This window comes from Dermacentor variabilis, chromosome 1, assembly GCF_050947875.1.
Source record: "Dermacentor variabilis isolate Ectoservices chromosome 1, ASM5094787v1, whole genome shotgun sequence".
Taxonomy (NCBI): Eukaryota; Metazoa; Arthropoda; class Arachnida; order Ixodida; family Ixodidae; genus Dermacentor; species Dermacentor variabilis.
The window spans coordinates 117,623,868-117,636,385 of record NC_134568.1 but is presented as its reverse complement, the minus strand read 5'-3'; the positions used below and the strand labels follow the sequence as shown (position 1 = coordinate 117,636,385).

Here is a 12,518-nt window from a genome sequence, read left to right as displayed (position 1 = left end):
GGCTAAGCCGCGCACGGCTACACGCGGGAGGGTTCAACCCTCGTGTGCTCGGGTACGTGGTGTCGCAACACACCAAACGCGTGCTGACGCAGACGCCCCTGCGGAGGATATATATATATATATATATATATATATATATATATATATATATATATATATATATATCCGAGGTTTTACGAGGTTATATTATGTCGCTTAAGAATTGGTCACACAAGGCTGACACATAGTTACTTAATTACTAACAAACCACAACCAACATGCCAACACTGCGGTGAAATTTTAACCGTGCTAAATATTTTAATAACATGTCCTGGCTTAGAAAAATGGAGGGAAAGATATTTTAAGATTTTTTACGAAAAAAGAATCCCTATCCATCCTATGTTCTTATTGAGCGATGAACCACTGGTCCCATATGAAGATACTTTTAACTTTTTAAAAGCCTCAGGAATCCTACAAGAACTGTAGCACTTTCATGTTTTATATTTTTACTTGGCCATTTACACCATTTTACAGCATTTAAACAAATAAGCTAATACGAAAAACATGTTCTTGGCGCATTATAGTCTGCACGGCTGCTGCGCCATAAAAATCCCAAGTCATCATCACATATATATATATATATAGGATCTGTCCTGAAAGTAATGTCAGTGAATTTATTGTGACGCGACTGTTCGTCGGAGCGCGGTCTAATTGGTTGAAACTGGCAGTGGGGGAAAACCCAGCTCAGCAGCGCTCCATCGCTCAGTGTTCTCCGAGCATCAGAGAGTGTAGTACGGGCCTGTCCGAGGGAGTTGTTTTTTATACTTGTGCAAATGAACATGCAGCGCTCGTTAGAACAAAGGTTTGCGATCAAGTTTTGAGTGAAACATGGCAAGACCGCTGCGGAAATTGTTATTGTGCTCAAGACTGCTTACAAAGAACATTCCCTGTCAGATCGGCAAGTGTTTCGGTGGCTCAATGTCTTTTTGGAAGACCGGCAATAAGAGGTCCACGACGAGGACCGCGCCGGACTGCCATCCACGACCACCATAGCTGAGAATGTGACGCGAGTGAGGGAATTGTTGAATTCAGAGCGACGATTAAGTGTTCGTTTAATGGCCGACATGTTAAACATTCCAGTTCATGAAATCGTTACAAACAATATCGGCATGCAGAAGGTGTGCGAAAAAATGGTTCCAAAAGAGCTCACTGACGACCAAAAGTGACGCCTCGTTGAAACGTGCCAAGAAAACCTCGATATGTGCCAACGTGATCGGAAAATTTTTTCGACAACGTCATTACAGGTGACGAGACTTGGGTATTTGAATATGGCTTGGAGACCAAAAGGCAATCATCGGAGTGGCACACGCACTCGTTCCCTCGCCAGAAGAAAGCCACGATGAGCAAATCAAAGATCGAGGTTATACTCATCGTTCTTTTTTTGACATCTACAGAATGGTTCATCACGCGTTTGTAGAACCTTGAACCACTGTGAGCTCCAAATTTTATGTACAAGTTCTCAAAAGAATGAAACGCAGGGTTCAACGCACCCGGCCGGACATCGCAGACAAATGGAAGTTGCACCATGATAATGCGCCGGCCTACAGTGCCTTCATCGGGGTGCCAACGATGCTCCAGCCCTCATACAGCTCGGACTTGGCTACCCTCGACTTTTTTATGTTTCCACGCCTCAAAACACCCCTGAAAGGCAAGCATTTTTGGACAGTGGACGGGATCAAAGCAGCTTGCATTCCCATAAGCGCGCGTAAATTTGCACTTTTTTCTTAAAAACCAGGTAATTCACTGAGCTAATTGTCATACTAACCGAAGTTGGCGCCAAAATGCGATCGTTCTGCAAAATTTGAGCAAGAACAGTGCAGCGGTGAGCGAAAATATCTTTTCTAGAACGCACGCAGCGAAATATATATATGTGTGTGTGTGTTTGTGTGTAAGATAATTTGCGGTTCGCTCCCCCATTGGAGTAGTTACTGGTACGCCAGTACTTCTGAACCAAATCCGAGACCATAATTGTTTTCATCATCATCATAAATACCATGCTGAATCCAGCGAGTACATGCATGAGCAAGATTGCATGGCCTTTGAGAGCGCGGCATTGCTGCGCGGTGCGTTATCTCGAAGGACATGCTTTTGGCGTACTGTGCAATGGCTCCAGTTGTCTAAGGACAAGTACGACACACTGTACACGATCTCAAATGACAATAAAAGCACCTTTGCTTTAGTGAAGTGAATTTAGACTACCGAACACGTAACTGGTAAAATGCAAACTCATTCGATATGAGCCGTAGGCAAAGAGTGCCGAAAACAATGCTTTTTGAACACTGCCCATAACCTACTAAATATAGCCGAATTCATCTAAACTGCATAGAATTTTTTATGACAGTTCTGTGCCGCAACAACGCTGCTGTCGCTAACATTACTTTCTTTTCTAAACTCCGAAGAACACCGTGCTCCGTCGCGTGTTTCCAAAGGCTCTTACAAATTGCGTCAGCCAAGCGGACATACCTATCAACGTCTCAGTCAACTTGGGCGCCACCACCCGACTAGTCCCTTTTCTGTCCAGAATTATAAGGTGCGTACACGTGTTCCCGATTGTCTCTTGGACGTATAGAAATCTTGGCTGTTAATCTGTACTAAGTGTATTCGTAGGTCATTAGTATAGTTGTACATGCTTGAAAGTTATTGTAGGCTTTTTTTGTGCGACGCGACTTGTTCAGCCGTGTATTGTGGAATCTGCGAGGCCTAACTTATCGCTGTCTTGCAGTAACCATGTCGGCCGAACTGCAGTGGATGATCGTCAAAGACCGGTCAAGCTTCCTGGTCAAAAAGCGGATGATCAAAACGTGGTTTAGCATTGTAAGTGTAGCCGCGTCGATGAAGATTTGAGCTGCGTCTCGCGTAGTTTGTCTTCAGTGTGGTCAGCGCTGTCATATTGTATGCCGTCTTATGCAGGACCCCCTGAACCCTAAAGGAACGCACGCCAAGCGCTACAGTGGCACTGTAAGGGACAAGGCCCTCACCATCGAGCCTCACAGCAGCGGCAAAGGTGTTACGCTGGTCTACAAGAAGCAAGCTAGTGAGTATGCGCACAACGGTGGCATAGTCACAGCCGTCTTTGGTTGCACGTGGTAGAGCATACAGATTGTGTTCGTCGTTTTGCCGTTTAGATCGCAAGAAGCCAGCGAAACTGTTTGACCGCGTGCCTCTCAAGAAGGGAGCCCGCCGCACGATGTCCTCCATCAAGAAGTGGGTAAAGGGACATCAATACTACAGGAAGGATTTGCAGACCGTAAGTGCATCCTAGTGACCCATAGCTGCTGTGCGACTTGATTCAATTTTGCTACTACGTCTTTGTCAACCGCGAGGAATCGCATCACACAAAGTAGACACGGGTAATTGTAATTAGCCCCATAGTAGGTGTAATTTCCCAAGTGTTGTGAATATTTGACTGCAACTTTGCTACATCTTGTAATGACAATGTGTAGCTTGGTTCAGTTGCAGTCCGCGGACATGGAGGTGCGCTCATATTTACGAGGGTCTAATGTATTGTAGCAACAGTTGGACCTAGTTCCGACAGCATTCCGGTTTCTTGAGCATGGTTTGGTTAGTGTTAAAAGTGTGTATCAGCTGGACTGGAGTTTCTTAAAGCAAGCATCCTGCAACAAGCAATTTGCAACTGTGGCGAATAACGCTGGCCTTTTTCCGCAATTCCTAGCTACGAACCGAGCGCAAGAAACAAGACTTGAAGAGGTGCTTAGCTTAGGCACCCCTCCAGCTCTCTCGTTTTTGTGCTTGGTTTTTAGCCATAAACATGTGCTAACTAGACCGGCAGTCTATCTTAGTTAGCAAGACATGTTTCTCTCCATTTCACCACTTAGTGTGCAAATACTGGCCATTTTGTACACTGTGATGAATTGGGGATTTGAGTAAACTTGCTTTGTAATGCAAAACATGCTTGTCCGACATGCGGAAAGCCTAGTTCTTGTGTGATGTCCCCTAAAATACTTCAACCTCTGCATTGCACAAATCTCCTTTTTAATGATGTTCTTGTGGGCATTTGGAGAAATGGTTGGAGTAGAGTTTATTCGGATGAGCTGGGCTCATTGGAATACCTGTCCAGCTGTATAGAGGAAAGTTGGGGAAGGGGAGGCGGAGAAAAATATAGGCAGACTCAACTCCACTTGAAATCTATGCAAATTGAAGCATTTTGGTTTCATTGGCTCATGAGCCATGTGCATGTGTATGTGAAGTGCAATTTTTTTCAAGGTATAAATGTTAGTATTAACCCCACAAAGCCCTGACACCATTCCGTACGTCAAAGAAAAAACAACTTGCTCACACGCATTTCTGGCCATGGAGAGCATATTGGTACAAAACAGCAAAATAATAATTGAGTAAAAGTTAATGAGTAATTACTTAGTAATTAATTTGATGAACTATTCACAACTGAGCACTCCCTCCAGAATATAAAAAACGCTAGTATAGGCTGTACATTGGGTTTACAGCACTAAACCAGTTTTCAGGCATCAAATTCAGCTTGTCAAAAATGGTATGTTGGGCTTTGTGGGGTTAAAGAGCTGCATGTTAAACGAAAAAATTTAGTTTGCAATGAATTATACAGGCTAGATATTGGGCTGCTTCGATTTTCTACTTCTGGCTACCTGCGGGCTGCCAGAGCGTCTTTGTTTTTCTCGGGTTGCTTTGTCCACTGCGTCACTCATTTCCGCCGGGCATTCGTTTTGCTCGGGCTGTAGGCTTCTGGCTACCCGCGGGCTGCCAGAACCTGCCAGGACGGTTTTGGTCTGGCTGCTCTCTGGAAGTTCTCTGGCTAGCAGGTGACTAAAAGAGGTGGTGGGCACTCGCCACAACCATAGTCGTGACTTCAGATTGCGACGCGGGCGCTTGAGGACTTAAATTTACTTCGCTCAGCCAACTGTCTACGGTCATCTTCGGATTTCCTTACTTCTAGCGTTATCTTTTTAGGTACTAATGCACCGTTACGCATTGCGAAGTGGCGTGATACGAGCGCCGGTGAACCGGTTGAAGCTTTTGTGTGTGCGTCCCATGAAGGCTTCTTTCTGGCGGTGATCGTGCTCTCTTGCTTGCATGTTATCTGCATCGTGTTCCGTGGAAGTTGTAGACGCTAATTCACATACATTGCGGTGCATTTTCGGTTCGCCTTTCTCTGGTGGTGTTCCTTTTCACATATCTTGTGTATGTGTGCGGTGATATCCTGTTTTTACAATTAGCGAAGGCGTTGCAGCTAGTCTGTGTTCTCTCCGTCTCTCTGTCGTATGCTTGGGAGGCAGCTTGAAACCATTATGTGTTCGAACTGCAGGCCGTTGACGCTAAGAATGCACTGGTTGAGTAATAGGCCCACGTGCATTAGCTCTCATGATTGCGACCAATATTGTTTTTCATGTGGAACTTTTCGCTGGTCATAGGCGGCGTGCATCTTCATGCGCCAGCCGCATTCCCAGCTCCTTGGGGTCAAAATGAGAAGCACCATCAGCCGAAACAAACATTATGAAATTGAAGCCCAAGCAGGTCGGCACGAAATTTTATGTGTAAGAGACGTGCCCGATATCCTGCTTTTTCATGTCTTGTCAAGTGATGACACAACGCCAACTCGTCAGTGTTGCCGTCTTGGCATCTGACGCGTTGGAGGCCGTCGATCTGTTACACAGTGCAGCTGTGCGAGTCATGCAAAATCTTGCGAAAGTGATTGTATCCCTGAATGCAACTATATATTTTCAAGTTGGCAACGCATAAATGGGCGGACTACTCCGAGCGCGCGCCGGCCTCGGCGGGTGCTGCCATGCTGGTAGCATGTTTACATTTGGCCAGTGGTCCCGGCGTTCGATTTTGCAAACTTCGGGCAGCTTCAGGTTGTCTTGGGATCCGAGCCCATGTGACTTCCTATCAGGACCGGAACTAGCCAGAATCAGTAGCCAGAACTCTGAAAATCGAGGAAGCCCATTATTATACATATTTACATGCAGTGTATTTTATATATATTATTTAAGTTTGCAGTGGTGTCCATAGTGTTCTGGTTGCACTCGTGGTGTTTCTGATGCATCGCTTTCTTCTATTGCAACTGCAGTTCGAAATGTGCTCACTTGCCCGCGGGAAACGGTGTTCTATGCCGCTTGCCTACACAGGCATCCCTGGCGTAACGGTTTCAATATCAGGCTTGTGTGCTAGAGTTCCTGTGTCCGAATCCTGCCGTCAGACAATCATGTTTGTTTAATTCTTTATAACACCATACTTCGTTGAAAATGATGAGTTGACTTTTAAATAAATCCATGTACTAATCATCATTCTCATGCTGACTGAATTGCCCTGCTTACAGCTGCTGTAGACAGTAGCGCCACAGTACCCCATAGTAATTATTGTTTGAAACTCCATACTTGAAATGGTAAACTACTACTTTGCTGAATCATTCCTAGATGGCACCATCCCATTAAAACGCATTTGTCATAAAAAAAAAGCAAGACTGCAGTTAAGAATAGCAGAGGGTAGGTCACATTCATGAACTTGTGCTTAGGTCTTGTAGGAAGCAATAGCATACAATCGTCTGGTGCGTAAAACTTACCAAATACTCACATGCACACCCGTCTTGCTGTAGCTTGCTTAGGCTGTACTTTTATATTTGCCTCAAGAGTGCTCCTACACCTGCACTTCTCTCTCTCTCTCTTTGCTAAAGGTATGTTTGGGGAGCGCACACTGTAGAAGGTGCTAGTGCTGCACCTAAATTCACTGGCAGAACAGCTGTGCCTAATAGTACCAAAAGCAGTCCTTTGTGCCATCCTGCTCCACAACTGCATTTTAGCCTAAAATTGCTCCAAGCTTGTGCCAAATGAACTAAGAAAAAAAAAAGCCTTCTTTCTGTTAATGCTGCCTCGGCAGTAAAACTGAAACCAGCACCTAAAATACACTGTCGACGGCGCCATAATCCTGGAAGTCAACGGAGTTGCCATGGTCACAGGCGTAGCCAATGCCTTATGTTGAATTCCAATGGCGGAGTCGGAGTAAGTTTTTCTGCTCGTTTTGGAACAAGTTTGTTCCAATGGCAGAGTGAGGGCGGGAGTAAGGTGTTCCCATGAGAGAGTCGGAGGGGATTCAGAGCGGGAGTCAGTCCGTGGAGCAGAAAAAGATGCGCCGCCAAAATCGGCGGAGTGGACCGGAACTCTGAGTGACGTATTTCCTTTGCCATGTTTGTCTGCTGGGAGGCGCCACCGGTCACGACTCGCGAGGAAGCAAAAGCTGCTGCACGCTTGGCGAGATATCCATTCTGCACTTTTAAAAAAACAACAGGTGAACGGCGCTGAAGAGACAAGTGACCGATGCGGCGGTGCTGGGAGCAAACAGCGGAAAGAAATGACAACACATAAAGTATCCTGGGTAACTCTGTGATAGAACTTCCGCTTCCGCCTTGCTCCGGCGGCACAGCTTGTGTTCCACTCGCGGATCTGGAGGCATTGCTCTGCGCCAGAGTCGAGTGCTCGCTCGCGGAGTCCGGCGGCTGCTCAGACTCTGCCATTGGAATTCAACATTAGGTTCTTCATGCACTGTTTTCATGCTTTTCTTTTTGGCAGTTCAGTATTCCTTGTAACATGTTCAAGGAGGATGCTGGATCAGAAAGAAGCCTTGGATAGTATCTAGTCAAACAATGTTGCTTGCGGTGCCACTTTAAAGATTTCTTGTATATTACTTATACTCAACTGCTGGCATGTGTAATTTGCTTGCATGTCAAGGCCTTCTTTGCAACCCTGCGCAGTTGAAAGAGCAGATTCCGGGGTTGTAATGTAATTGGCCTTCAAATTTTTCACTGCACAGCCATTCTGGAAAGATTGTGCACATTGGAAGAAACCAGCAGAAATTTAGTTAAGTCGTGCACACCCTATGGGCGCTAGGCTAGGCCACACTAGGGCAGAAACTTTTTTGTTCTTGCACGTTTACTGCATACTGAATGTGTAATGCCTGTTGCAAGTCTAAATCATAGAAGTGGCATTGTAGTCTGATATACACACAGGGTGAGCCATACTATTAAAAATAATAAAACTAGTTCTGCGATTTGTCCGAATGCCTCATTGATGAGGCATAAAGGATACTCCGCTACATTTATTGACTATTTCAATTAAAATTGAGACCGTATCTAGCATATATACAGGGTGTTTCAGCTAACTTTAGCCAAAGTTTAAATATAGCTGATGTGCTGTAAGACGACGCGACCAAATGCATGTTGCTCCCTTTTGTATGTAGTGTGGCACGCTATTTTTCGTAATTTGATAATTAGTGAAGATTAATTAACCAACTTCTGAAGCAGCAAAGTTCCAATTCAAAAGTTGCAGAGCACTTTGCAAAACATCCGATTACACAGTTTCTAATTTTCTATCTATTAAGTATTAGTGTTTTTCAGCTTACTGCAAATGGGCCCGCGAAAAAAAAAAACACATACGGACATGCCCGCTTGTGTGTCGCAATTGCATCGCTTTCCAGTGTTCCGCCGCTGCGTCTGCTTATCCCCATTGTGAACTGCTGCGAGGGAAGTGGATCGCGGGCATAAATTGCACAGCCAGCGCCTTCGTCACTGCCCTGACTCCTTTTAAGCGGCAGCACGCCCTGCTAGATAACGTTTGTTTGTACACTAACAGTTTGGGAGCGCTGCAATCACGGCACGCAAGTGGGTACGTCGCATGGTGTTTTTTCATTTCGCGGACATTTGCAGTAAGCTGAAAAACACTAATACCTAATAGAATGTTAGAACATTGTCTAATCGAACATTTTGCAAAGTGCTCTACAACTTTCTCATTAGAATTTTTTGCCTAACTTTGTTGCTTCATAAGTTGCTAAATTAATCTTGACTAATTTAACAAAATATGAAAAATAGCATGCCACACTACATACGAAAGTGAGCAACATGCATCGATCAAGTCGTCTTAGAGTGCATTGGCATATTTTAAAGCTTTGGCTAAAGTTAGCTGAAACACTGCATGTTGAACACTGCACCAAAAGTGCTTGTCACTGTCACATCAGATTTTTGCTTGTGCTATGACCAGTGCCAGAAAGTTAAGTGGCTGTTCCACCACTGTAATTGCACTGAGCACACCATAGCCACATAATTATCAGTTAAGATGTATGGGGAAAACACCCGTGTGCTTAGATTTAGGCGCACGTTAAAGAACCCCAGGTGGTCAAAATTTCCGGAGTCCTCCACTATGGCATTCCTCATAATCAGAAAGTGGTTTTGGCACGTAAAACCCCAAATATTATTATTATTAAGATGTATGGGGACAGCCGTCCAAATAGACCGTAAGTAGGCAACACTTGCATTACGAAAGTATACGTCCCATAGATGTAACGCGAGTTGTGTGGTTTGAGGGGAGGGCTGTTTTCAATCCTTTGTAGCTCTTTTAATACAGTGTGTGCAAAGCTTTTTGCATGTACCACCATGCATGAATGACTCATAGTTGCAACAAAAGTCACTTCGGGAAGCCTTTTAAGTTAGTTTATTCCAGTGTTCCACAGGGAGCAAAATAAAGTTTAGGATGACTGTGATCTGTACGCACCAGCACAAAGCTTCCAGGGCAACTGTCATTGCTCAATGCTGCAGCTTATATCCAAGTGCCTTCCTCAGGCTAACATTGGATAGGTTAAGCTTGATTGGTAGAACACTCAACACTGCCCCTAGGTCACTTTTGTTGTAGACACCGGAGATGGTGTGCTAGCAAACATAGAGAAAAGTTAAGTTCCAAGGTGGTGGAGACTTCTGGCCATGCTGGTCAACTCTATGCTAGCAACACACACACACACATTGCATCGAAAATAAAGGAGTACAGCTTTGTGAAAAATATTGTGGACTATTTGCAAGCCCAACATTTCTTGCCCTTGGGACCAATCCTATATAATTCACTGAATTTTGCAAATTGGAACAGATATGTATAGCGATGCAAGTGCAGATTGAGTTGCTAACTTGCAAAGGTCTGACGCCTCACTGGTTTTGACATAACAAAGAAAGCTTTGCATTTGTTTCCTTTCTCCACATAAAAAAAAAAAAAACTGGGGCCTGAATGTGTTTTCTGTTAGTGCTCTGGAGGCTGTTTCAGAGGCGAGCATCACTGAAATGTAGTTCTAGAAAGCCAGCATGAAAGGGACTAAATGTGACATGTTAACTAAGTGAATCTGAAGTGCTTGCTGATATCAGTCAGCATTTACAAATAATTTTGTAACAAATTTATTTTCGGTGTCTATGCAACTTTGCTATAGTGGGGTTTGTGGAAAACGAGTTGCAGCAAGTGAGGTCCAATAGTGTTTTTATGTTGTTGGCCTGGCCTTATGTAAAACTGTGTTAATGTCATGAGAAATTGCAGTGTGCAGTAGTAGCACAAATTTGTTGCATCAATCCTCTTCACTACTGAGTGCTGAAAACTTTATTCTTTTACAGCTGTGCCTGCGTCGTGCCAGTGCCATCCTCAGAAGTCAGAAGGCTATCGTGCCCAAAAAGAAGAGCTCTCGCCCTGTAAAGAAGGCCGACTGATGACACGAGACCAATAAAACATGCTTTGAAGCTGATTTATTGCATCGAAAGTGGTTTTCTTGCTTGTTCCATAATGGACATCCATAAGAACACGGGTCCCAGGAGAGATAAGAGGACATGCAATACTGCCAACAGCACAGTGTGTAACATTAAAAGAAACGCAAAAATTTCATGTAAATGTAGTGTAGATATATATAACAGAGCAGGACGCAGCACATGACTTAGTGAGCTTCGGCATGGTGTGCACAAGGTGCCTATTTTGCGTGGCAATGTTCAAGTCTGTTGGCAATTCCCTTTTTTGCTTGTCAAGCATGGGATGTCGCTACAGCCATAGCTGTGTAATAAATAGGATAAGTATACAGTGCAACGCTCTTGCAACCACTAGTTGCAACACAGGTGCTGTGTTGGCCAAATGCTAGTTTTGCGTAAAGTCGCAAAGTTGCGTTTTTCACACATTCTGCTAAGACCGTCATTGCCAACAGCTACCGGTTGCAAGAGCCTGTACATTATGTGCAATATTGCATGCGCCAACTACAACTGAATATCAGTACAAGTATGGCAGCACATGTATGTCCAAAATGCTGCTGACACAAGCATTGCCATGTGTGCATGCATCAGATATGTTGCACACGCCACACACAGAAGTCTAAGCGACTTGCTTGGCTGCCTTCACTGGTGCACATCCACCAAGTGCAGAAAGACCTGCCACTACAGAATTAGATGCTGGACACTCGTATGCACGTAACACCTTTTTGCCTAGGTCTACGATTGCCTGAACAACACTGCCACAACCCCATGTGCATAAAAGTGGAGGGGGTGGGAAAGACTGCAGGTATAGTAGCATGTTTTTTTTTTTTTTTATGCAACAACGCATGCAGGTAGAAGTCTGCAACATTGCTTGACATCACCAATGCATGGCGCTCTAGTTTTCAATGATATACACAGACAGACCAACTTCTGCTAAAGAATGGCTCCCAATAGCTTTGGCAGCCGGGGGTTGTGTAAGGGATAAAGCTCCCTGGGCCCACTCAACAGGAATGTCTCCCTTTTCTTTGGTGCAGAGCAGTTGGCTCAATTGCTCAGATCTCTGAGGTCACTGAGAAAGCCCTCGGGTGTAAGGATGTGGTCTGAGCCTGTTGGGAAGGAGAAAAAAAGCAAAGCTTCAACAAACATGGCATATGCTCCACTCTGTAGCCCTTGCCAAAACAACATTGCGCATTTTTTCTATTTTTTGATAGCAAAGTAAGGAGGCCCACATTTTAAAGCCAATGAACTTGATGAGGCACTATAAGCACACATGAAATTGGAGCTGGGCTGCCAGATAACTTGGTATTTTGGCATTTGTTCAACTTAAGGTACTAATGCAGAAAATGGCCACAAGTTTTAAGCCCAACCATGGCACTGGAGATTTTACTGTGAAATGGTATATTTCACAACAGTACTTTCAGAAGTTTGGGCCTGTTTTCTTGTAGATAAAGTGTAAATGCTGGCAGTTGACACTTGATTTAACAGCTCACTTTTATTTATACCTTTCTTGGACCATTTTTTAAAATATCCTGCACATCTGAACTGGAGAGAGAGAAGGAAAAAACTGCAGTTTTTCATCATAAATAAAAGCAATCTGACAAAAATTTAGCATGCTGCCTGGAGCACGCAGTGTTTCAAACTTAAATTTTAAGTCTATCAAGAATGGGTACAACTTATTCAAAGCTTATTTTCATGCTGCCTGATACATGTTGCGTGCCTTAGGTAGCAGGCTCTAAAGGTGCAGCACAGAGTTGTAATCTTGGTGTGCTGCAATGTAAAATACCTTTGGTGAATTTCATGGAACATATATGACCTGCAACACAAATTCAACAACTTATTTAACAGGAATTGACACTCAAATTTCGTCAGTTTTGGCATTTGCTTTTCATGTCAGGTATCTCTTTAAAGCATTACAATAATTATGGGAATAATTGGACCGCAAAGGGTAAATGAG

The 12,518-nt window shown here is 44.1% G+C and overlaps 2 protein-coding genes across 4 annotated transcripts in view; one reads left to right on the top strand and one right to left on the bottom strand.

Moving 5' to 3' along the window:
* Positions 1-2,694: 2,694 nt before the first annotated feature.
* Positions 2,695-10,572, top strand: RpL28 (ribosomal protein L28). Its single transcript, XM_075693893.1, has 4 exons — positions 2,695-2,853; positions 2,950-3,073; positions 3,165-3,286; positions 10,445-10,572. Exons 1-4 carry the CDS (start codon positions 2,767-2,769, stop codon positions 10,535-10,537), a joined length of 426 nt encoding a protein of 141 aa, XP_075550008.1. The 5' UTR covers positions 2,695-2,766; the 3' UTR covers positions 10,538-10,572.
* The window catches only part of Rop (Syntaxin-binding protein Rop), an 81,514-nt gene continuing 79,551 nt past the window's right edge, over positions 10,556-12,518 (bottom strand). For all 3 annotated transcript variants that reach the window (XM_075693864.1, XM_075693871.1, XM_075693882.1), the window contains one exon: positions 10,556-11,670. In XM_075693864.1, the coding sequence (XP_075549979.1) occupies positions 11,609-11,670 (62 nt within the window). In that variant the 3' untranslated portion in view covers positions 10,556-11,608. The remainder of the gene's footprint in view (positions 11,671-12,518) is intronic.